Source organism: Sminthopsis crassicaudata, chromosome 3, assembly GCF_048593235.1.
Source record: "Sminthopsis crassicaudata isolate SCR6 chromosome 3, ASM4859323v1, whole genome shotgun sequence".
NCBI lineage: Eukaryota > Metazoa > Chordata > Mammalia > Dasyuromorphia > Dasyuridae > Sminthopsis > Sminthopsis crassicaudata.
In genome coordinates, this window is record NC_133619.1 from 650162381 (window position 1) to 650188415 (window position 26035).

Sequence of the window (26035 nt, forward strand, 5' to 3'; positions counted from 1 at the left end):
GAGGTTTCGTGCAGCTAGAAATGCATACTGTCAGCCACTTTGCTATCCAGATCTGAGTATGGGCAAAACAACCAGAGTCCTGCCACAGTGCCGGCAAAAATGCTCTTGAAATCTCTCAGGCCAGCTATCTGCCTCCATTCTCTTCTGTTAATATGGACAATTTATAATTCTATAAATATTCATTTATTTCAATTATGCTATCAATTCAGTCAAATAGCTTTTAATTATTGCTTTAGTTCCCTCTTCATTGGTGATAAGTTCACCCTTTTCATTTTTGATATTGGTAATTTGGTTTTCTTTTTTCCTTTTTTCTAATCAAGTTAACCAAAGGTTTATCTTTAAAAAAAATAAAACCCAACTCTTAGTTTCATTTATTAGTTCAATAATTTTCTTACTTTTGATTCTTTTAATCTTTTCTTTGATTTTCAGAATTTCTAATATGGTATTTAATTGGGGATTTAAATTTTTTTTGCTAGCTTTTTTAGTTGCATTTCCTATTAATTGATCACCTCTTTATTTTATTCATGTAAGCATTTAGATATATAAAATTTCCTTTAAATACTGCTTTGGGGGGGAGCTACCTGGTGGAGACAATTAGCTCTGAAGTCAGGAGGACCTGAGTTCAAATTTGGCCTCAGAACTTAACACTTCCTAGCTATGTGACCCTGGACAAGTCACTTAGCCCCAATTGCCTCAGAGGCTTTGGCTACATTTCATAAGTTTTGGTACATTGAGTCATTATTATCATTTTTGGATGAAATTATTGATTATTTTTATGATTTGTTGCTTAACTCATTCAATCGTTATGATTAGATTATTTATTTACAGCTAATTTTTGGTCTATTTTTTCCATGGTCCTTTACACATGCAATTTTTATTGCATTACAATATGAAAAGGATACATTTGATATTTCTTCCTTTCTGCATTTGATTGTGAGGTTTTTATGTGTACATACCATGTACCACTGAAAAAAAGCACATACCTTATTATTCCCATTAAACTTTTTCCAGAAGTCTATTATATTTGACATTTCTAAAATTCTATTTTCCCCTTCAATTTCTTTCTTTCTTTCTTGGTAGTTGTTTTTTGTTAGATTTTCCTAGTTCTGAGAGATGGAGGATAGGAACCTCATAAATATAGTTTTGCTGTCTATTTATTCCTGCAACTCGCTCAACTTCTCCTCTAAATCCATAGAATCTGGATGCTATCACATTTTGCATATATATGTTTAGTATTAACATTGCTTCATTATCTGGGATACCCTTTAGCAAGATGCCATTTCTTTCTTTATCTCTTTTAATTAGATCTAATTCTCTCTTCAGCTCGGATCTTTTTATCAGAAATGATTAAAAAACACTATTTCATTGAGTGTCCATCTTTTCATCTGAAAGATTATGCTCATTTTTTTGAGGAGCTGATATTTGATTGTAGTCCAAGTTTCTTTGTCTTGTGGAATATAATGTTTTAGACCGACCAATACTTTAATGTGAAAGCTGCTAAGTTTGGGTGGATCTTTGATATTTGGATTGTTTCTTTCTGGCTGGCTGCATTATTTTCTCCTCAATTGAATAATTCTGGAATTTAGATACAATTTTCCTTGGAATTTTGATTTTGGTGTCTCTTTTAGGAAATGATCAGTGGATTATTTAATGACTATTCTATCCTCTTATGTTAAAATATCAGGGCAGTTTTCCTTGATGATTTCTTGAAAATGTTGCCCAGGGTTTTTTTTTCATCATGGCTTTTAGGGAGTCCAATAATTCTTAAATTATTTCTTCTGGATCTACTTTCTGGATCATTTCCCCCCCAGTGAGGTGTTTTATATTTTCATTTCTTTTTTTCTTTCAATTTTGATATTGACTGATTATTAGTGTTGCATTGAGTTGCATTCCAATTGTCTGATTCCATTTTTTAGTGAATTATTTTCTTCAGTTAACTTTTTAATATTTTGCTTTTGGTTGATCTGAGATCAGGATTTTTACCTTTCCCCCTGCTTTTATTTTATTTATTTATTTATTTATTTATTTTGAATCTTCAGATCCTATTTATTTTGATAACCAAGACAAATATCACAACTCATATCTAACATTTGAAAACCCTGCTTTTATTTTAGTTGAAGCATAAGGTATTTTGCTTCAGCCTTTTACTTTTATTCCATGGATATTTCTCTGCTTAAAGGGTTAATGTACTTGTAAAAACATATTGTAGGGTTTGGATTTTTAATTCAGGCTGCTATTCTCTTTTGTTTTATGGGATAGTTCATCCCGTTCACATTTATATTTCCTATATTTTCCTCCTTCCCATTTCCCCCTATTTATTTGTTTCTCTCTCCTTTCACCCTTTCCCTCCTCCAAAGTATTTTGCTTCTGATCCTCACCTATCTCAATCTACACTTCTTTCTTTCAGTTTCACATTTCTTAACCCTTTCCCTTTCTACTTCTGTAGTCTGGCTTGGCCTGTCATGACAGAGGATAGTGGCTAGTAATTTGCCTTCTACACTAGGTCAGGAAGCCTCACAGATAGCTTGATGAGCCACTGACCCATTGAATCAGAAATGAAGGATCTCTTCTGTTGACCTGTGCTGTGGCTAAGAGCCTCTCTTTAGTTTACCACACTATGCCTTAGTTGGGCTGTGCTCCCCTTTTACTCAAGCAAGAAAGAACTGTCCTTGATTCCTTATAATTTATTTTAAGCTGGAAAATTGTTTCTCTCTGAATTTTTGTGGGTAACTCCAACATCCATTTAGAAGCTTGATTTAGTGTTCTTGAGGAAAACATGGGAAAACTCAGGAAACCACCTGGCTTCTTTCTTGCCTTGACATTCACTTTTTAAAAAATGAGTTCTAAGTTTTTCCTCTTTTCCTTCCCCCTCCCTAAGTGGGTAAGCCATTTGATACATGATCCATCATGTAAAATCTGTAGATATTGTGAAGAAATGTCCCCCCAAACAATTTGGTTTTCAAAAGAGAAGAAAGGTATAAAATAAAGTAAAACTAGTATGCTTTGATCTGCATTTGGAATACATTAGTTTGTTCTCTGATGTGGATAGCATTTTCTATCATGAGTCCTTTGTAATTATCTTGGACCACTATATTTTTGAAAAAAAAAATGAAGTCATTTACAAGTGATCATCATGCAGTATTGATGTCACTGTGTACAACTTTCTCCTGGTTTTCCTCAATTCATTTTGCATCAGTTCGTACAAGTTTTTCCAGATTTTTCTGAAATCTGCCTGCTCATCATATCTTATAGTATAATAGTATTCCTTCATAATCATATACAATGATTTGTTCAGCCAAATCCCAACTGATGAGCATCATCTCCATTCTTTTTCACCACAAAAAACTGCTATAAATATTTTTGTATTTGTAAATACTTTCCCCTTTTTGATGATCACTTTGGTATATAGACCTAATGGTGGAATTCTAGATCAAAAGGTATGCTTGCTTTTTTTTAGCTCTTTGGGCATAGTTCCAAAATGCTCTCCAGAATGATTGGATCAGTTCACAACTCCACCAACAATGCATTAGTGTCCCAATTCTTCCATATTCTCTCCAACATTTATCAATTTTTTTATATCATATTAGCCAATATGATAGGTGTGAGATAGGTATCTCAGAGTTGTTTTACTTTTCATTTTTGTTACTACTAATGATTTAGAATATTTTTCATATGGCATAGCTTTGATTTCTTCATCTGAAAACTGCCTGTTCAGGTTCCTTGATCATTCATCCACTGAAGAATGATTTATATTTGTATAAATTTGGCTTCTCTAAATATTTGAGAAATGAGGCATTTATCAGAGGCATTTTTTATTATTAATAGTTTTTATTTACTAGATATATGCATGGGTAATTTTACAACATTGACAATTACCAAACCTTTTGTTTTATTTTTTCCCCTCCTTCCCCCGACCCAGATGGCAGATTGACCAATACATGTTAAATATGTTAAAGTATAAATTAAATACAATATATGTATACATGTCCAAACAGTTGTTTTGCTGTACAAAAAGAATCAGACTTTCAAATAGTGTACAATTAGCCTGTGAAGGAAATCAAAAATGCAGGTGGACAAAAATAGAGGGATTGGGAATTCTATGTAGTGGTACATAGTCATCTCCCAGAGTTCTTTCGCTGGGTGTAGCGAAATTTCTCTGCTGATTCTTTTTTCAGTCTTTTCAGTGGGTTTTGATCTTGTTCCTTGTGGCAGCGTGCTAAAGGATCTGGGGAACAACACAGGATGTGAAAGAAGAGATGGTCTTTTTAGCTGCCCACAACATCTACACCTATAATTTCCTGTTGAAAATTCACCCAGTGCAGTAACATGCTATTGCTTTAATTTTGATAGCTAAGTGACCTTAGGCTTGACTTCTTTGAGCTTTAGTTGTCCCCTACCTCTAGATGCAAAAATAAGAGAGCTGGAACAAATGATGTCTAAATCCTTGACATGTCCATGACTGATTCAACATGAAGGGTCTCATGATGAAATTTTCCCTGTCTCTAATCCCTCTTTGCTTATTTATCAATTGGTTTCCAACCTTTCCTCTTTTTTTCATTTACAATCCATCCAACAAAATTCTTCCTTAGATATCTTGCCACTCCCCCCTCCCTATTACATGCTATTTTTCCTAACATAGACGAGTTGCCTCATGTTTATATCCTTCCTATATCCCACAATTTTGGTGTTTGGACAGCAAATCTGTCATGATCACAAGATTGTGATGAGCTTTAGCATTTATGGGATGAACATCTTTAATTTATTCAAGGTGATGGGTAAAAAGCCTTCTTAGGGAACTATCTTTCTTCTGACTAGACCTTAGTATCAAGACACTTTTTATAATGCCTTAATTTCCTCTTCTTTGAAATGAAGGAATTAGATTCTATGAATGCTAAGATCATTACCAGGTTTTATGATCTGAAAAAGTATCATACAAAACAGTGAAAAATATGACTGTTGACTGACCATTTGACTAATCTATTTGTAAGAGTAAAGCCAATAAGTCATCAGTGATTCCTATAACATCACCAGTCAGAAAGGAACTTATCTTTATATTTGAGAGTGACTTTCTTTAAATCCACCTCCCCCAAAGCAAAATGCTCTCTAAAGATATATCTTTTCATCACTGCATAGCTGTATAGAATTCAAGAATTATGAGAAACAATTTATACACAATACAAATGGAATCCTCAATATAGCATGTCTGGGAAGTGGTCATTTAGCCTCTTCTTAAACTTTCAAGGATAGGCAACTTACCACTTCTTTGGGCACTGAATTCCAATTTGGAACATTTTTCATTGTTAGGAAGTTTTTTCCTCTTTTAATGGGAAACTCAAATTAGACTCTTTTCAATGTCCTCCAATTGCTCCTGGTTCTGCCCTCTCATCCAAACATAACAAATTTAATCCATCAACCAGCCAATATTCTTTCAAATACTTGCAAACAGCTCCCATGTCCTTTTTCTTTCCATTATTCACTTCTTTAGTGTAGCAGTCCTAGTTTCCTTCATTTGATCACCATAGTACATGGACTCAAAGTGCTTCCCAGTCCTAGTTGTCTCCTCTGGATGGTCTCCTGCTTATCAATGTCATTCTTAAACTTTGCTATCCAGAAAAATAAACAAACGAAACAATAGAGCACAATACTCCAGAATGGGTCTGATGAGTGCAGACCACCAAAGGAGTGAGTTTTACTTCCCCTATTCCTGAAAGCTGTGATCCTCCTCACATAGCCTAAAGTCATATGAGCTTTTGGGGGATGCTACATCACACTGCTGATTCAGAAAGAGATTTTAATCCACCAAAACATTTAGCCTTTTAATTTTTAAAATAACAACTGCTATCTACCCATGTCTACCACATTTTGTACTTATGAAGTTGATTTATTTTTTGGTTATTCAAATATAAACTCTAATTTATTCTTATTACATTTTATCTGATTAGGTCAGCCCAATATCCTATAAAGTTCAAAAAGAAAAAGGAGGACACTAAACCAAAACTGAATGGTATCTCAGAGTTAATATTGTCTTTGAAAATCATATTACTACTATCTATATTATTTTTTATTTATTTTATTCAAAAGTTATTTTAAACTGATTCAGACTATAATTAGGAGTATTAGGAGTATCAATGATGTGTGCTTATCAAAACCTTTTGGTTTATAATCCAGTGTGTTAGCTACTATTTCATCTTTGTGCTAGCTTCAGATTTAATGAGTATGTTATCCTTTAGCCAAACTGACTAAATTAAAATTGGATAACTTAAGAGTAAGCCCAGATCTCTGGGGGATGATGCAATACAACCACTGGCTCCATTGACAGTGAAAAATGAAGTGCCAGGTCGTCCAACAATATCTGAATTTCTCTGATGGTATTACAGTCTATTCTATAGCTCTTTTTCTAGCTTTGTGGGCAGGAAGAACAGAAAGGGTCAGAGAAGATAGAATCAGAGGATACAAAAGTCCACTCAATCCCACAAATATTTGCTAAGCCCTCATTGTGTAGAAAAGATTGTGCTGGGGAAACAAAGAGAAAGTAGGAAATAGTCCATGTTCTGAAGGGGCTTATAGTCTCTCAGTATCAAGATTAGTGGAAATCAAGACAATATAAAACATCATGCCAGATGGAAAAAGTTTGTGTTTTTATTTAATGAAAAAGAGAAATAACATTTGCTAAATGCAGGTGTCTTGACAACTGGTTCCTCTTTTCTCCACATCTTTCACTTAGTTGTATTTTACCTCAATTTCACCTTTTCTGTGAATGGGATGATATCTTTTATGCAGCTTCCACTCAGGCCAGAATCATAGCCTGTAGTCTAAAAGGTACCTCAGAAATGTCTACATCTGTTTTCCTCAGGACCTTCCTTTTTGGATTTATTTTTTTTTAGGATGAAGGAAATACAATGTACATTTTTATAGGTAGTAGGAAATTAATAAAGTGGGAGAGATGGAAAATAAAATGAAAGAGTGAGGAAGACAGAGGGGTCAATATGTTGGTAAAGAAAGCATGGAATGAGATCATCTGAACAAGAGCAAGTGTTGGTTTTGGTAAGGAATAAGGTCTTCATGTGAGAAATGGCTAAAGGAGAGAGGGGCAGAAGGCACCTGAGTGATAAGAGATGAGGAAAAGGGGAGGAGAGGAGCTCATGGCAAATGAAAAATTGGCAAAATTATTTTAGTAAAGTATGAGTTCAGATTATCAATCAGCTGAGAGAATTTTGTAGGAAACACAGGAGGTTTGAAGAGGGATGAGGCTTGAAAGAATCACTATAGAGAATGGACTAGTGTGTTGATACAACAGGATCGCCTAGAGACAATGATGACCGAGTTGCTGTTATGTGACATAAATTTGTAATGGACTTGATCAGAATAGTTGTATGATTCACTCCACCTTCTTTTAGCAACATGTGTTTCTTAAATATTAGAGGACTAAAAATAAGATGTATTGCATCTTGGAAGTAATTTATTATTGTTATTAAAAAATCAAATCTTGTTTCCAAAAACAATACATCTTTCAGAGCATTAAAACCCACAGGAGTAAAGATGACTTTTATCAGCTAAGACTTCTCTACTCTTTACCCTAGCTGCCTTAATGTGACACCAGGAAGAAAAGTTGGGGGTTTGTGAGAAATGAGTCACCTGTGTCCTGTCTCTGGCATTTCAGAGAAGTCACTCTCCAAAGCAACTCAGCACTTCCTACCTTTCTATAGAAGGTTCTAATTCCCTCTATTCCATAGTTTTTCCCATTCAAAGGATGATCTCCCCCTTCTATTCAAAATTTGGGCATCTCACTGATTGGGAACCAGAGTATCCCTTCCAAATCTCTTCCTGGGGCTGATTAACTCACTTTTCCCTACTCCATTCTCTACCCCAGGCACTCAGCCCCTAAAAGAAAGCATGTTGCTAATAGAGAAGTGATGATCAAGCTTGTCTTGAGATAAGGTGTATAGAAAGAAAGTGTGTTGGTGTCAAGGCCATCGAGAGTGACACAGCATGTAGTTAGGACTGGTGACTCACTTTTCCTTCCACAAGCCAAGTTTAACTTTGACTTTCTAGTTAATCAACTTCTTTAGTTCTGTACCTTTATTCTATCTCAGGCATTCATGGATAATCATAGCCATGATCTCATTTTCACCCTTAAGTGTTCTACCACATAATCCTCAAGCTCAAGAACTCTGGGATACTTCTGATCAATCCAAACCTTCCTTGCTCTGACCTTCAGGCTTTCCATCTGCACTCTTCCAGACCATTTTCTTTGACACAGAGTATTCGCTGGGTACTCTTGTGGAAAGAGTACTAGACTTGGATCAGGTCAAATCCTGCTTCAGACACTTGCTAGTTATGTGACTGTAAAATTCACTTCACCCATCTGCCTCAATATCCTCATTTGTAACACAGAGATGATGATAGCCCTTATCTTTTAGGATTGTTGTGAGGATCAAATGAGATAATATTTGTAAAGTGCTTGGCACAGTGTCTGGCAAATAGTAGGAATGAGTAAATGTTAGTGGTTGTTGTTGTTAGTCTATATAAATATTGCTGTTAAGATCTATGTTCATTTTACCTGGACATAGGACATTTTACCTAACTTGAATTTTATGCCATTTACTTTGCCTTCCTGAACTTGATCCTTTAGTTCTCCATTTCTCTTCACATTGTAATATACTCCTTTTTTTAGCTTTTTATTTTCAAAGTATATGCATAGAGAGTTTTCAATATTTACCCTTGCAAAATCTTGTTTCAATTTTTTTCCTTCCCTTTCCCCCACCTCCTCCCCTAGATGACAAGTGATCCAATGTATGATAAACATGTGTGGTTCTTCTGCACAAATGTAAAAATACTTCCAAATCCCTTGCATCTGAGCTCTGTCACTATATATAGCTTGCCAAACCCAATCCCAGAGTGTCACCACTCTTCATCTTCTCTGTCACTACTCAATTTGTGCTATAGGAAGTTGTGCAAGCAAGCTGATACTCCATAGTAAATTTATTATTCTCAACTGAGTTCTAATTGTCACAAGACAATCTCTTTGTCATTTTATTCTGACTAGATTCCTATTGCAATACATGGGACAGCTGTTATGTCTTCTCTTCTCCCCTTAAACTTTCCTGATGTTGCTTCCCATCCCTCAAATAGTTCCCATCTCCCACCTCTTCCCCTTTGTCCAAGCTGTCTTGCATGTCTTGAATGCTCTCCTTTATCTCTGCTTTTAGGAAGCCCTCACTCAGGCTCAGCTCCAGCAGCACATGCTACAAAAACTTTTTCTGATTCCCCCAGTTGTTAATGTTTCACTCCCTTTCCCCAATAAAACATTATATTGAATTTGAATACAATGGATATATATTATGAAGTATATAATTGGTAGTATAGTTTTTTTTTAATTTACAAGGATCATCTCCTCACTCAGGAATATAAGCAGTTCAGCTCCATTGAGTCCCTTATGTTTTCTTTTCCCTTATTCGCCTTTTAGGCCAACTTTTCTTCCTGGTGTCACATTAAGGCAGCTAGGGTAAGGAGTAATTTTTTATTCAAGTGAGACAGAATTTTTTTTGCTATCTTCCAAGTTTCTTTGGCAAAAGATTATTTTATTCCACCTTTTTTGCTCATTCTAATATTCCAGGAATTTTGGGGGATACTATTTTATGGTTGTTTGGAGATTAATATTTGAGTTATATTAGTTTACTGGTTAGTCTAAAATCTTGGCTATAGAAGTTAAATTTTCTTTTCTGTGATTTTTTTTTTTACATTCTCAAAGCTACAATATAAGAAATTTTAACTCGGGAATATGAAAAGGCCATCTTCGCCTCTCTATATATTCAGCTGACATTCTTAGTATTTAGCCCAGTGCCTAATGTATAGTAGATGCTAAATGAATACTAATTTGTTTCTAAGAAAACAATCTCCTTGATATAGACATCTTGCACTGGTGGAATTATAAGACCTCAATAGCCTCAAAGGTTCAATAAGATAATGGCCATATAATTTCTAAGATTACTTTTCATTCTGTTGCTGTGACTTTATATGCTCAGCTATTCTTTTTGGGATAAAGATCTTCCAAGGACTCTCTGGAAAGCTCCCAGAACCTCTTTATTCCTCAGGCTATAGATGATGGGATTAAGCATAGGAGTGAGAATGGTGTAAAAGACAGCCAAATTTTTGTCCTCTTCTGGGGAGCGCAGAGATGGGGGCCTTAGATATGTGTACACAAATGGGACATAATAGAATGTCACCACAGTCAGGTGGGTGGAACAAGTCGTGAAAGCTTTCTTCCTCCCCTGTGTTGAGCGCATGTGGGAAACAGCATAGAGAACCCGGCCATAGGAAGCCATGATACCAATGAAAGGGACCAGAAGAAACAAGTTGGTGCTGAAGAGCACTGTGTACTCATAGGCCCAGGTATCTATACAGGCCAGAGGCACCATGGCAGGGATATCACAGAAAAAATGGTTAATGACTCTGGACTTGCAATAGGGCATACAGAGTGCATACACTGTATGGAAAATGGAATTGATGAATGCAGAGACCCAGGACCCGGCAATCATCAGCAAACACATTCTCTTGTTCATGAGAATAGGATAATGGAGGGGACGGCAAATGGCTACATAACGGTCAATAGCCATGGAGGCTAAGAGTAATCCTTCACCAGCTGCTATGACTAAAAAACAAAAACTTTGGAATCCACAAGCCACCAAAGAAATGAAATTGTCCCCGGAAAGGAAGTTGATGGCCATCTTGGGAAATGTGCTGCAAATGTATATGAGGTCCATGAGGGAGAGCTGGCTGAGTAGGAAGTACATTGGAGTATGGAGGTGGCGATCCATCCAGATGAGGAGAATCATGGTTGAATTACCCAAAAAGGCAATTAGGAAGATGAGAAAAATAAGGAGGAAGAGGAGCAGGCCAGCTTTTGTTGGGGGAAACAGTCCCAGTAAGAAGAAACCAGTAGTGGTTTGATTCCATTCCTCCATAGGAGGGTGTTTCTGGAATTGTTTTCCTGTGGGATCAAGTGAGAGAATGGAAAGAAATTACTGTGGAACCAAAATTCCTTTGATTTCTTCTCTTTTCATATATATCAACAATGGCTCTTTATTCTTATTTTGATTTTCAGCAGCTATATAGTATCTTGGATAGGACAGGACTTGGAGCTAGGAAGATCTCACTTCAAATTTGGCCTCAGATGTTTTCTAGCTGTGTGATTCCGGGAAAGTCATTTACCATCTTTTTTCCTCGGTTCCCTCATCTGCAAAATGGAAAGAATAATAGCATCTATCTTAAGGTTATTTCTGAGATATCATATGTTCAGTGCTTTGAAAACCTTAAAATGCCATGTAATTGTAAATTGTTGTGATAATTATAATGATGATTATGAGTATTATCATCATCATAATATGCTATCTGCCACAGTGGATAAAGTGCTGGACCTGGAGTCAGAAAGGTCTAAGTTAAAATCCAGCCTCATATACTGACTAGCTTTGTGAACTTGGGCAAATCATTTGCACTATTTGCCTCAGTTTCCCCTTCTGTAAAAGGAGTTGGACAGCCACTATAAGTCCTTTTTTTTTTTTTTTAAACCAAGAAAACACCAAATAGAGTTACAAAGAGTTGGAGATTACTGAAAACAACTAAACAGCAATTAGTATCAATCCCAGCTTATTACCTATTTTAAATAATTGTCATTAGTGTCAACAAGGGAAGAGATGAGACTTGACATTGTCATTATCCATGTATGATGCTGTAAACGATTCAATTGTTTTCTGTGGTTTTTTCGCTTCACCTTTGTAGAATTATAAATTCCACAAATTATACAAAATGTAAAAAATTATTAACATTTTATAAAATTATCAAAAATAAAAAAAGAATTATTAAAACAACCTAAAGAATTTAAGGATACCCATTTTACAGGGACTGGATTGTGAGATTCTCTAACAGCAACAATCTTTCTCCAGTAAAAACAACAACAACAACAACAACAACAACAGCAGCAGCAACAACAACAACAACAACAACAACAACAACAACAGGGGCATGATGGAAACTTTGTTAGTCATAGAACTCCATCTGAGTTTGTAGTCCCTGGTCTTCTGGATTCAGCTGAGTGTTGACCTTCCCCGAGCTCCGAGATGCCAAGATTTTTGACTTTGTAAAAGGGGCACAGCACTAAGAACTCTGGATTTGGGAGTCCCTTTAGAAGCAAGAAACAGTCCAGCTTGATGAACTAGAACATAATAGAATGTAGTCACGCTGGTTTATGCACCAAGAAGACTGCTTTGTAACTAATAAGCTGTGGTTGGTGGTGGATCTTTTCAGCACTAAAGGTATATCTATAAGGACAGAATTGGATTCTATGGCATCTATAACTCAAGCATTTATTTGACATTTCCTCTCCAATTTATAGCTTGAATATTCTCTTTCATACATTTGTAAATGTTTAACAACCTGCTCTCTGAAAAACAGGACAGTTTAAATTTAGTCTGCACTAAATCTAAACAAACAACTAAACAAAACAAATGACCAAACTTTGCTGGGTGGCCTCTGCTAATTTCAGAGTTGTGCACACGAAATAATGAATAATGGGAAGTGGCTTCAGCACACTCTGAGCCATCTTATCTCTGAAAGACACCATTGTAGTCTTATCATCCTTTAGGGACCAGGAAATGCTTCAGCCCCTCTCAGTGGCTTTCCTGACTATCCTACTTCCTATTAATTTCTTCCATTCTTAGGTCATACTGTACCTACAGCATATACTTATTGCCTTAAATACTGTAGTTTTTTCTTCTACAAAGTAGCAATATTTTAACAGTATCTTCCTTGAGAGTGCACAACTCCCCTTTCATTTCTCCAACATCCCCTACCATATTTATCCCATAGTACTATCTCATTAGGCATACATACTTATTGGATTTATACATATACACATATAGGCACACATATGTAATTAAAATATTCATATATTATATTTAATTTATTATTCTATATGTATGTAATATAGATTGTCATATATTATACACATCTATATTACATACATATATTTACATTAATATATTATATATATTACATACATATATTTCAAAGTTTAAAAATAAGAAATACATGTATATTTTAAAATATATTTCATATATTTTATAATTATACATGCATTCAGGGTTTGTAAAGTGAAGTAAAAATATTATCTCATTTTTATCCTTACAACAATCCTGGGAGGTAGGTGCTATCATTATGCCTTTTTTATAGATGGGAAAACTGAGGCATAGAACAATTAAATGATTGCCTAGCGTCACACATCTAGTAAGTATCTCAGTACTTGCTAGATATATAATAGATATATATGCACAAACATGAATGTATATTTTCATTAATTATATAATCCATTAATCAGTCACTAGATCCATTAAGGAAGCAAAAAAATTCCAAATGAAAATTAGCCATATAGAATTTATAGCATTATATAATCTGAGTATCAGTTAGTATGATATTCCTGTTACCAGGTGGCATCTTATTTTGAGATCTGAAAACATATTCCATATTTGAGAATGCACCTTCCATTTTTTTCTTCCCCAGCAGTTATCATACTGATACAAGACAGGTATTGAGTCACCTAATCCAAACAATGCTCTGAATAAAAGAGGATGACTGCAATCTGACTAAAATCTCCAAATTTATAACTACTCCTTTAAAAAGAAAATAAAAATAAACTCAAACCCAAAATTACTCATGAAAGATTGATTTAGAGTATTTAAAATAACTAGACAGTGAAGGTTGGAATATCACTGTCGTGTAGGAAATGATGAGTTGGAGTTAAATAAATATGGAAAGACTTATGAAGGAAGGTGTTATTCACCATTAGAAAACAGCAGACAAACAAGCAGAGTACAGTCTTACATAAATGCATATGTGTATATATGTATATTACTATAGACATGTATGTATATGCACATGCATGCATGCATGGTTATATGTATGTTTCTATTTGTGTGCATATGTGTATGTATATGTGTATGCATGGAGGTTTGAATTATGTCTACATTAGGTATATAAATCTGGATATATGTGTACGTATATACATACATGTATGCATAAAGGTATGTATTGTGTGTATATATATATAAATCTGAATTAATATGTGTATAAACACACACACATACATAAATATATCCATGCTTAAGTTCAGCATTCTTCAGGGATGAAGGGAGGTAGGGAAAAAATAATAAAGTAAATAAAAGCAAATAAAGTAAATAAAATAAATAGCAGAGAACAATTTATTATATAGACTTTCTTAAAATGGGAATTTATTTGCTTTCTATTTTGAATCCTCCCTTATGTTCTGCTTTTAACAGAGAATTTTTCTTTTTCTACTTTATATTTCTTTAAAATTAATAAAGTTACAAAACAAATTGTTGAATGAATGAATAAGTTTCTCAGTGAGAATTGCTGAGTTGAGGTTGAGCAGTATCCCCACTCTTATTTATTCTAAGAATCAGCAGACTTCAGACCTGATTGGTCTTCAGAAATCACTGAATTCATAAATACATTTGCTTTGATTTCTTTGCTTACAGGACACTGTCTAAGGACCAGGATTAATAACAAGGCCATTCCTTGCAAACTCCTTCTGGTAATAGTTCTCACTATGAGTCTATTTTTTTTTCTATTTCTATGACTCTCAGGATCTGTCTCTCTGTGTCTCTCTTCTCTCTGTATTTCTCTTTCTGCATCTCTGATTCTGTCTATTTTTCTATCTCTCTCTGTTCTTTTTGTCTATTTCTCTCTGTCTTGCCTCTCCTATCTGCATTTAGAAATACTTTCTGTTTCCCAGGTATTTCTAAGTCATGAAAGGTAAATTCTTTGTCTCCCTTACTTGATATTTCAATACTGTAGCACTTTTTTTCTTCCTTTGTAAAAGGATGGACTACTCTCAGCTCAAGCATTTTTGTCCTGGGAAAACATTTAAAGATATATTAGACTTTGGTAAGACAGAATCCTTCGGCTTTATTAAAGTTTTTTGATTTCTGAGAATGAGATGTATCCATCCTTTGAAATGATGCTTATTCTGGTGAAGGGAAGAGGAGTATTAGCAAAGAGAAAGGAGGAAAAGGGGGAGAAAAAAAGAAGAAGCCAAACCCTGTCACTTTTTCATATTTATTTAGCTTTCCTTCCATGAATGAGATCCCAATGGAGATCTCAGAACAGGCAACAATCCTAGAGTCAGAAGAATGGTACCTGTGCAGTCTTAGGGAAATTATTTTACCTCACTCATATTCAGTTTTGCTATTCATGAGAAGTGGTTCATGAGGCTGTTTAAAGCTTAAAGAGCAAAATAAGCATTCAAAGTACTTTATTTAAAACACCATATTTAAGTGATGCTGATATTATTATTTTTTAATTTTTAATTCATTATTGTTGTCATCATTATCCTATATTGAAAGTAGACATACAGATATCTCCAATTTGCATTTGTCAGTGGATACAAAGATTCTTTTGATTTTTTTGCCCTTAAGTCCTCAAACAGATAAGGTGAATATATCCATGTCTACTTTGTGTATTACTTGATAGTCCCAGTCTGTCTAGAAAACCAAGAAATAAATTAATATCTAGATAGCAAAAGGTGCTTGAATGTCTTTAGTCACTGCCCCAAAGAATGCCTTGATATAGTAGTTTATTAATGGGCAACCCAATAATAATTACAATTGCAACCAGAAATCACAGTATCAAAACAATTTTCTCAGTTTAATTGGTTTTAGGTAATTTACATCAAAATAAGGAAGGATAAAGGCTAGCAATCTGGGGTAGCCTAGGTGAAATAGCATGATTGAGAGGAAATCGTTCTAGGGACACAGGGAATAGAAAGGGATAGAAACTTCTTTGCCTATTTTAAGGTATTTTATAACCTTGAGTTAATGCTGCTGCTACTGCTTAATAGCATAGCATTGATCCATGGAAAAGTGAGGGGATGGACAGTCTTGATGTCATGCTTTAGATCCTGCATCTGACTAGCTCTCTTAAACTCAGTGCCTTACAGCACATTAGAGTCCCCAGTTATTTAGGTAGAAAGTACTAATTTGTGCAGGTGGAGGGAGTTCCCACACCAGAAGATTCCTGCAGCTATGAAATAGTAGGTTGGATACTGCCATTATTATGGATTTGGAATAAGAAGACTTGAGTTTGGATCTTGCTGGCTCTCTTCTCTGTATGTGCCATAGGAAAACCCTTTCCTTGCCTGACGTTTTGTTTTCTTATGTGTAAAATGAAGAAATTGGGCCAGATGGTCTCTGAGGGTCCTTTTACCTTACAAATGTTAGATTTTGCTTTTTTTTTTCTCATTTGACTGTTGGTGGGTGATTCTTAGAGACTTGATCACTGAGATCTTTAGGTGTAGATATTTCTAGATTCTAGAGATCTTGATCACTGAGACTTTAGATATCTACTAGGTCATTTTGGCAAATACTCCAAATGGATGAATATTCCTTATGTGGGAAAGATCTGGCAAAGGTGACTTTTCCACCTTGTAGAATACACTTTTTAAAAATGATCCTCAGAGAAAGGGGTTCTATAGACTCTTTTAGTTACTTCTCCATATCTAGGAATTTGTCTTTTGGTCTAATTGAAATTTCAGAGAGGGTGACATTGTGTGATGGATAGAATTGATCTGAAATAACAAAACACACGAACCTCTGGGTTTTAGTCCAACCCCTGCAACTTTCTACACTTCTCTGACTCTCAGTTTTCTCAACTTTAAGTTGGGTACAACTTTATATATCAAAGGGCACTTAAGAAAGAAATCTTCTGTGTAAGGAAAAAATACTACATATATATATACACACACACACATACCTACACACATATTATATATACATATATACACATATACACACATATATGGCAAGAAACTTAATTTCACTTAGCTTGTTTCCTCATGTGTTAAATGAGGAAGTTGGACTTGATTTCAAAGTGTTCTTTAGCTCTAAATATGTGATCTCAATGATTCCAGTTTTGGGGTCCAATTCACCTTTACAAATAATGATGACCAATAGACTAATAGGTGGCTATTGTTCAGTTGGTTCTCATGTGATTCCTGATGGCAGTTGCTGCAGGAAAAGGCAGAACTGGAAAAGCTTATATGAGTTTTCGGATACTGTCAAGTATGCTGACACATCTGCAGTGATTGTAATGTTCAAGTCCTCAGAGATCATTTCTACAAACAGCCCCCATCTCTGCTTCAATCACTTCTTCTGTGCTTATTCATTTGTATATCCCTGGCTCTGTTGTATAACCATACCATCATCTGTTCATAGTCTTCTCTCTGGAGATGATTGTTGGCTGGTATATTCACCAAGAACAGACCAAGAGGGAATACACTGACACTCAATCATTGAAAAATACAGTTAGAAAAAAAAAGTTCTGTGTAGGTTATAGCATTTAGAAGTTATCTAATTTAATCACTTAATTTTAAAAGTTGGAAGTGTGCTTGAGCCAATTTTAAATTGGATCACAACAGCTGATTGTTGAATGTTCAGTGAATATTTACACCTCGAAAATCAGCAAATTACTATAAATCAGGGCATTGATTTGCTGTTTGGCTAGAGTTAAAGTGATCAAAATGTTAATAACACTGATAAAAATGAGAATTGTGTTGAGAAGTTTTTTGGGTTTTTTTTTTTGAGGGATGGGGTTAAATATTTATTAGCATATCCCTGATGAAAGGCTCCTTCCTTTTCAATTTAATATAGATGTTTGACCCAAGGGCAGATGCACGAGAGACAGAGATAGAAGATAGGAATCTTGACTCTGACAGAAATTGCCCAGCTGTCTAAAATTCCCTTTGCTTCTCAGGGCACTCAATAATCAAATGGGCATATTGATATGGCATTTGTACTGGGAGGTACTAGGAGAAGAAATGGTAATCTCCCTGCTTTCACTAACCACTGAGTTCACTGCTGCTACAAATTATCAAGACTTCTGGGATCTCCTAGATCTTCTAGATTCAATACAATTGTCTTATGTTGTTATTTGAAGATCCAAAGAAGTCAAGGAAATGGCCATGGTCAGTGCCAGAGCCAGAGCAACTCTGAAGATAGTAAACACTACTGTGATTCCTCTCCAAAAATTTCTGAGGATGCTCTACTCAGACATACATTGACTTCTTCTACCTCTCCATTTACCTACCTCCACTTTTAAATGCATACATATACATTGACAAATACATACCTTGGAAGTCAAACTCAGACACAAGTAAATTTATATCTTCATTCCTTCCTTCATCTTTTCTGACAGGGTACAGTACTCCCTTCACCTTGCTTGAAGGCCTGTAGTATATCTGAACATGCTTACAGTTTTATCCATCCTCTTTTTGCCCTTCAGACCCCCAACATGTATATTATATAGAATCACCAGTTTTCTATCTATAGCTATATCAATCTATATCTATATCAATTTAAATCTATATCTATATATCTATATCAATCATGGACTCCTGGCTCAGGCAGAGGTTTGAAAATAAAACCTCCTTCCTGCACTAAGGTGTACTTCCTGCACCTTGGCAAAAGATGATCTATTCTCCTTCTGAGGAGAATAAAGACTCCTGTGCATATATGATCTCACATTTACATCTGAGAGTCATTCCTTTCTTCAAGGAAGTCAGGATGGCATGGACAGGATTGAGAAGAGGGGACTTGAAATAATAAAACTGAGACTTAATATGCAATGGGAGTGATGTGAGATGAAGAAGAGAAAAAAGGGAGTTTATTTTTTTAATTAAAGCCTTTTATTTTCAAAATATATACATGGATAATTTTCAACATTCATTCTTGCAAAACTTTGTGTTCAAATGTTTTCTTTCCCTTCCCCCTACTCTTCTCCCCAAGATGGCAAGTGATCCAATATGTCAAACATGCAATTCTTCTATACATATTTCCACAAATATCATGCTGCACAAGAAAAATCAGATCAAAAAGGGAAAAAATTAGAAAGAAAACAAAATAAAAGCAAACAACAACAAAAAGAATGAAAGCACTATATTATGGCCAAATTCAAGTCCCACTGTCCTCTCTGTAGGTACAGAGGTCTTTCTTCATTGTAAGACCATTGGAACTGACCTGAATCATCTCACTGTTGATGAGAGCCAAGTCCATCAGAATTGATGATCATATAATCTTGCTGTGGCTGTGTATAATGTACTCCTGGTTCTGTTCATTTTACTCAGCATCAGTTCATATAAGTCTCGCCAGGTCTGTCTGAAATCATCCTGCTGATTTTTTCTTATAGAACAATAATATTCATACACTATAGTTTATTCAGCCACTCTCCAACTGATGGGCATCCATTCAGTTTCCAGTTTTTTGCTATTAATTACAAAAAAGGGTGCCATTTTTGCACATGTGGGTCCCTTTCCCTCCTTTATGATCTCTTTAGGATACAAGCCCAATAAAACCACTGCTGGATCAAAGGGTATGCACAGTTTGGTAGCCCTTTGGGCATAGTTCCAAATTGCTCTACAGAATGGTTAGATCAGCTCACAACTCCAACAAAATGTATTAGTATTCCAGTTTTCTCACATCCCCTCCAACATTAGTCATTATCTTTTCCTGAAATCTTAGCTAATCTGAGAAGTATGCAATCAATGGTACCTCAGAGTTGTATTATTTGCATTTCTCTGATAAATAGTGATTTAGAACATTTTTTTCATATAACTAGAAATGGTATTAATTTCTTCATCTGAAAATTGCCTACTAACATTCTTTGACTATTTATCAATTGGAGGAAAGATTGAATTCTATTGTCAATTCTCTCTAAATATTTTAGAAATGAAGCCGTTATCAGAAACCTTGAATGTAAATTTTTTCCCAGTTTGTTGCTTCCCTTCTAATCTCATCTCTGTTAGTTTTGCTTGTAAACACCTTTTTAACTTAATATAATCAAAATTATCCATTTTGCCTTCAACAATGTCCTTGAGTTCTTCTTACCACAAATTCTTTCCTTCTGGACAGAACTGAGAGGTAAACCATCCTTTGTCCTCTTAATTTGCTTATAATATCACTCTTTATGTCTAAATTATGAACCCATTTCGATCTTATCTTGGTATAGAGAATTAGGTGTGGGTCAATGCCTAGTTTATGCCATACTAATTTCCAATCTCTCCAGAAATTTTTGTCAAATAGTGAGTTGTTATCCCAGAAACTGAGGTCTTTAGGTTTGTCAAAAACTAGATTACTATAGTCATTGACTATTTTCTCCTGTGAACCTAACCCATTCCACTAATTGACTACTCTATTTCTTAGCCAGTACCAAATGATTTTGATGACCTCTGCTTTATCATATAGTTTTAGGTTTGGCATAGATCACTTTAATTTACATTTTTTCATTAATTCCCTTGAAATTCTTGATCTCTTCTTCCAGATCAATTTTGTTAATATTTTTTCCTAGGTCTGTGAAGTAATTTCTTGAAAGTTTGATTGGCATGGCACTGAATAAGTAGATTAATTTGGAAGTATTGTCATTTTTATTATATTAGCTCAGCCTACCCATGAGCACTTGATATTTTCCCAAGAGATTAAATATGACTTTATTTGTGTGGAAAGTGATTTTGTAATTGTGTTCAATGGCTTTTTGTCCTATGCATATGTATGTACAAACATATATGTACATATTCATGTGTATATAAGTGCATATGAAAATATATATGCATGCATGTGTGTGTTTAGTCTATTTATCTTGTATACCAAATACTTCACTGAAAAAAAATTGATAATAAAAATTGCCTCCACCCTAATTTTTTTCACTTCCTTTAATATCCTTAGATGCATTAACTTTGATTGTACTGAAACTTACCAATATCATGTAATCAAAATTGTCTAGTCTTCCTTTTCTAATAGCCTCTATACCTTTTGTGGTGAATAATCTAGCTCTTGCCTATAGTTAAGCGTATATATAATCTGTTTTCTTTCATGTTTTTAATAGTATGATTCTATTTCAAGGTGACAGTTCCATTGTGAAATTATCATTGTACCAGATGTAAGGTGTTATTAGTTTAAGTCTAATTTCTTCCATAGTGCTTTCTAATTTTTTTTCAGAATTACATATAGAATAGGGAATTCTTTATCTTTAAGCTATCAAACACAGGATTATTGTCTAAAACTAGACCCAAATATACACAAACACATCTCTCTCTCTCTCTCTCTCTCTCTCTCTCTCTCTCTCTCTCTGTGTGTGTGCGTGCGTGAATACATATCATGTAAAACCATACTATACAAATTTTCCTTTATCACTTCTTTCTCTGGATGTAGATAGCATCTTCATAAGTTCCCTTATAGCCATTTTGAATATTTACAATACTCAAAATGACTTAGTCATTCAGTTGTCCTTAGAATACTACAGCTATTACTGTGTACAATGTTCTCACAGTTCTGCTCATTTTTCTCTTCACTGTCTCATGTAAGTCTTTTCAAGTTTTCTAAAATCATTGAGCTCTAGAACACTAGTATTCTATCACAATCATAAAACTTGTTTAGCCATTTCCCAATTGATAGATGCCCCCTCAATTTCCAGTTCTTTGTCATAACAAAGAGAATTGCTAAAATATTTTAGAATATCCCTTTTCACCTTGAGAAACAGTCTTACTAATAGTGTTGCTGGTCAAAGGCTATATAGTTTTATAACTCATTGGATATAATTCTAGATTTTCCTCCAAAATGGCTGGATTTTACAGTTCCACCAACAGTGAATTATTATCTCATTTTTTCATATCCCCTGCAACAGTAGATTTCTTTCTTCTATAATTTTAGCCAATCTTATAGGTGTGAGATATCTCAAAATTGTTTTAATTTGAATTTTTCTAATCAAAGTAATTTAGAGTAATTTTACATAAGTATATATATATATAGTTGTAATTTCTTCATAGAAAAACTATCTAGTCATATCCTTTGATCCTTTATCAGTAGGTGAATAACTTATATTCTTCTAGATTTGACACAGTTTTTTATATGATTTACATATGAGACCTTTATCTGAGAATCTGTTTATATAAAAATTTCTTCCCTAATTTTTTGCTTACCTTTTGATTTTGGTTACATTTATTTTATTTGTAAAAAAACCAACCCTTTCAATTTAATATAATAAAAATTATCCATTTTACACTTCATAATACTCTCTATCTCTTGTTTTTTATAAGTTGTTTTTATACAAAAGTAATAGTAACATGTTTCATGTTTTTTCTAATTTTCTTATGATATCTTCCTTTCTATCTAGATTATGCATTCATTTTGACCTTATTTTGGCAAATGGTGTAAAACTGCTTTATGTCCAATCCTTCCAGATTGCTTTTCAACTTTCTCAAAAATTTTTTTTAACCAAATAATACGTTCTTATTCCAAAAGCTTGAATATTTACATTTGTCAAACATATGGTTACTGTAATCATTTGTGCCTGTGTATTGCATGCCAAATCTGTTCTACTAATTTATTTTTCTACTTCACGGCCAGTATAAAATAATTTATATATAGCTGAAGATTTTATAATATAGGTTAAGATTTAATCCTGATAAATCCCCTTCTTTTGCAATTTTTGCATTATTTTCTTTGTCATTCTTGTCCTTTTGCTCTTCTAAAAAAAGTTTGTTATTAATTTATTGCTCAGTAAAATAGAATTTTGATATTTAATTGGAATGGCAGTGAAAAAACAGAGTAGGTTAAATAAAATTGCCATTTTTACTTTATTGCCTTTGCCAGCCAATGAACAATTAATATTTCCCCAATTATTTAAATATGGCTTTGTTGGTATAAAACATGTTTAAAATTATGTTCACATAATTTCTAGGTTTGTCTTGTCAGTCATAATCCCAGGTAATTTATGTTATCTATAAGTATTTTAAATGGAGTACCTCATTTATGCAAGTTTATTTTATATCCTTCTACTTTTCTGAAATTGTTTCCATTATCTTTTTAGCTCAATTTTTAGGATTTCCCAAATATTTTGGGAACAGCAACAGTTTTAGTATCTCACTGCCCAATCAGATTGCTTCAATTTCTTTTTCTTCTTTCATCGCTATTGCTTGCCTTTCTAATGCAATATTATTTAATAGAGATGTTAAAGGACATCTTTGTTTTGCTTCTGAACTTACTGAGAAGGCTTCTAGCATATCCTCATTATAAATAATACTTGTTAATGGTTTTAGGGAGATGCTTATTGTTTTTAGGAAAAATTCTTTTATAACTATTCTTTCAAGCATTTTTTTAAAATTAATAATGAGTGCTGTATTTTATCAAAAATTTTTTTCTGCATCTATTGATATTATACATGACTTTTGTTATTTTTGTTATTGATGATCCAGAATCCTAGTTAATTGTTTTCAATGGTTCAAAGGGAAAACCCAAGAACATCTGCAACCACACCCTTCAAAGTGACCTTTCTAGATATTCATGATAAAACTACTTTTTTGTCAGTGAAAAAAGAGGAATGTGTGTGTGTTTGTATGTGTGAATTGTTTGCTGTCTGAGATTAAGTTCTGCTGAGAAGGGAGAAGTTGATTACTGAGAAATTCATTGACAAATGTCCACCTATGATAACAAGAATAATGCAGTTTGATACTAACTTTAATGAAACCATGACATGAGACTTTTGTCATGAATCACAGAACTTTAAATATATTTTAAATATTATTTTAACATTTGGTTGCTACTTTCTAAATGTGATACTATCCTCCTGAAGAACTGAAATACAAATCGGTAGCATCATTCTTGGTCTAAATTAAGTCAAAATTCTTCAAATAAGCCTAACAAATAAATGGAATATTTTCTACACATTTATGATAGGTCATCCATGGACACAGGATATAGTTTTATATAAATATTAATTTCTGTGGAGTTTTCCTAAGACCTTCTTCAGGGCACATAAAACATCTTTATTTCTGAGGCTGTAGATGATAGGGTTGAGCATGGGAGTCAGAATTGTATATAAAATAGCCAAGATCTTGTCCTGTCCTGGAGTATGATAGGACTTTGGTCTCATGTATGTAAAGATAAATGGTCCATAATACATGATAACCACAGCCAGATGGGAGGAACAAGTGGAGAAGGCTTTTTTCTGGGCCTCCATAGATTTAATGTGAAGCACAGTACGGAGAATCTGACCATAAGAAGCAAGAATAATGGAAAAGGGAATGAGAAGGAAGAATACAGCACTCACATAGACTCCTCCTTCATAATGTGATGTGTCAATACAGGAGAGTTTCAACATGGCTGGGACTTCACAGAAGAAGTGGTCAATGGCTTTTGTGCCACAAAAAGGGAGGTGCAGAACATAAGTTGTGTGAATTGTAGAATTGATGGTTCCCACAAGCCAGCATCCTGCAGCCAGAAGGACACTGATCCGATGGTTCATGAGGATTGGATAACGCAGTGGGTGGCAGATAGCTACATAGCGATCATAGGACATGGCTGAAAGAAGAAGGCATTCAGAACCCAAAAAAATGAGGGAGAGGAAAATCTGTAATCCACAACTTGCAAATGTGATGAATTTCCTGCCTGATATGAAGTTACTGGCCATCTTGGGAACGATGTTGGAGATGTGCAATATATCTATGAAGGAGAGGTGGCTGAGAAGGAAGTACATTGGAGTGTGGAGCCGGATGTCGAGGCGGATCACAAGAATCAAGACTGTGTTCCCCATAATTGCCACCATAAAAATAATAAGAATAAGTGTTAAGAATAAGAATCCATATTGGTTTGGATGCAATAATCCTAAAAGGATGAAATCTTTAACAAAAGTTTGATTCTTTTCTTCCCACATTAGTATTTCACTTTTTCCACCTAAAGCCCAAAAGAAAAGTTTTAGAAAAAGAAGATTGGATAAATACAAACCCTAAGACTGAATTTGTAGCTTAAAGTTATGACTGTCACAATAGTCATTTCATTTATTTATGTCAACAAGTTGGAATTCAAAAAAAATCAATCAAATGAATCACTGGGATTAACTGACACCTTGACATCAATTCATTGACTGAAATGCTGAAAAAAAAAATTCAAAATGGCTCATCTGGATAGTTTTATATTCTTTCTCACTTTTTTTATCCTATCACTATTACTTTTTATTTTCTCTTTATTCTCTTTATTCTCAACCATCAGAGTCCAGTTCTCATCTCTGCCCCTCTCCTCCCAATCCCAATTCAACTCCTTTAAAGGTCCCTTCCCCATGCTGCCCTAGACACTGTCAGAGGATTGCCCAACATGGTCTGTTCTCATCAGAGAAGTTGCTGTGCTCTATAAGCAAAGAAAATTGAATTAGCTCAGAAAAAAATGTGAGATGAGCAAAGTTAGGGAATCTGCCCAAAATGCTAATAGAGTCTATTTGTGTCTGACCTGTGGCAGAGCACTCCAAACTTATATAAGCCACAGTCTGATACACTAACCACTCTAACATAGTAATTTCATTCTGGTCCTCTTCAAGAGTAGAACAACTAGATGCCCTTTTCTCCATATTCCCAATCTACACAACTCCCAAAATTCCTCCCTATCTTGTCTGCATCTTTTCTCAGGTTCTTTACATGTTCAAAGATTTCTACACCCTTCCATGTGTACACATTACTTCCTCTTCAATCTAGATGAGAATGAGGTCACAAAATTACCAGCCCTCTACCATTACTTGAGTCTTTTATCTCAGTTCTTCCTTTCCATACCAATTTTTATATTATTATTATTTTTTAAATAATAGCTTTTTATTTTGAAAATACATGCAAAAATAATTTTCAATATTCACCCTTGCAAATTCTTATGTTTGCAATTTTTCTCCTTCCTTTCCCTCATATATTCCCCTAGACACCAAATAATTCAATATATATTTAACATGTATGATTCTTTTATACATATTTTCATATTTATCATGCTGCACAAGAAAAATCAGATCAAAAAGAAAAAAAGAGAAATAAAAAAGTTGAAAAATTATCACATCTCATTTTAATATTTTATAATATGATATATTCACTAAATCTTTTTCTACTCATTTTAAAAATAATCATCCCACCATATCCAACTCTTTCAAAGTACTTTAGTAATGATGA

General features: G+C 34.3%; 2 protein-coding genes across 2 annotated transcripts; both read right to left on the bottom strand.

Annotated features, from left to right (window-relative positions):
• Positions 1-10025: 10025 nt before the first annotated feature.
• LOC141560041 (olfactory receptor 2L3-like) lies at positions 10026-10964 on the bottom strand. Its single transcript, XM_074297677.1, has one exon. It carries the CDS (start codon positions 10962-10964, stop codon positions 10026-10028), a length of 939 nt encoding a protein of 312 aa, XP_074153778.1.
• Positions 10965-23829: 12865 nt separating this feature from the next.
• On the bottom strand, positions 23830-24768 carry LOC141560042 (olfactory receptor 2AJ1-like). The gene has a single exon (XM_074297678.1). It carries the CDS (start codon positions 24766-24768, stop codon positions 23830-23832), a length of 939 nt encoding a protein of 312 aa, XP_074153779.1.
• Positions 24769-26035: the final 1267 nt, after the last annotated feature.

Excerpts from the sequence above, each read along its gene's own strand:
- LOC141560041 (XM_074297677.1), bottom strand. The coding sequence starts at position 10,964 with ATGGAGGAATGGAATCAAACCACTACTGGTTTCTTCTTACTGGGACTG.
- LOC141560042 (XM_074297678.1), bottom strand. The coding sequence starts at position 24,768 with ATGTGGGAAGAAAAGAATCAAACTTTTGTTAAAGATTTCATCCTTTTA.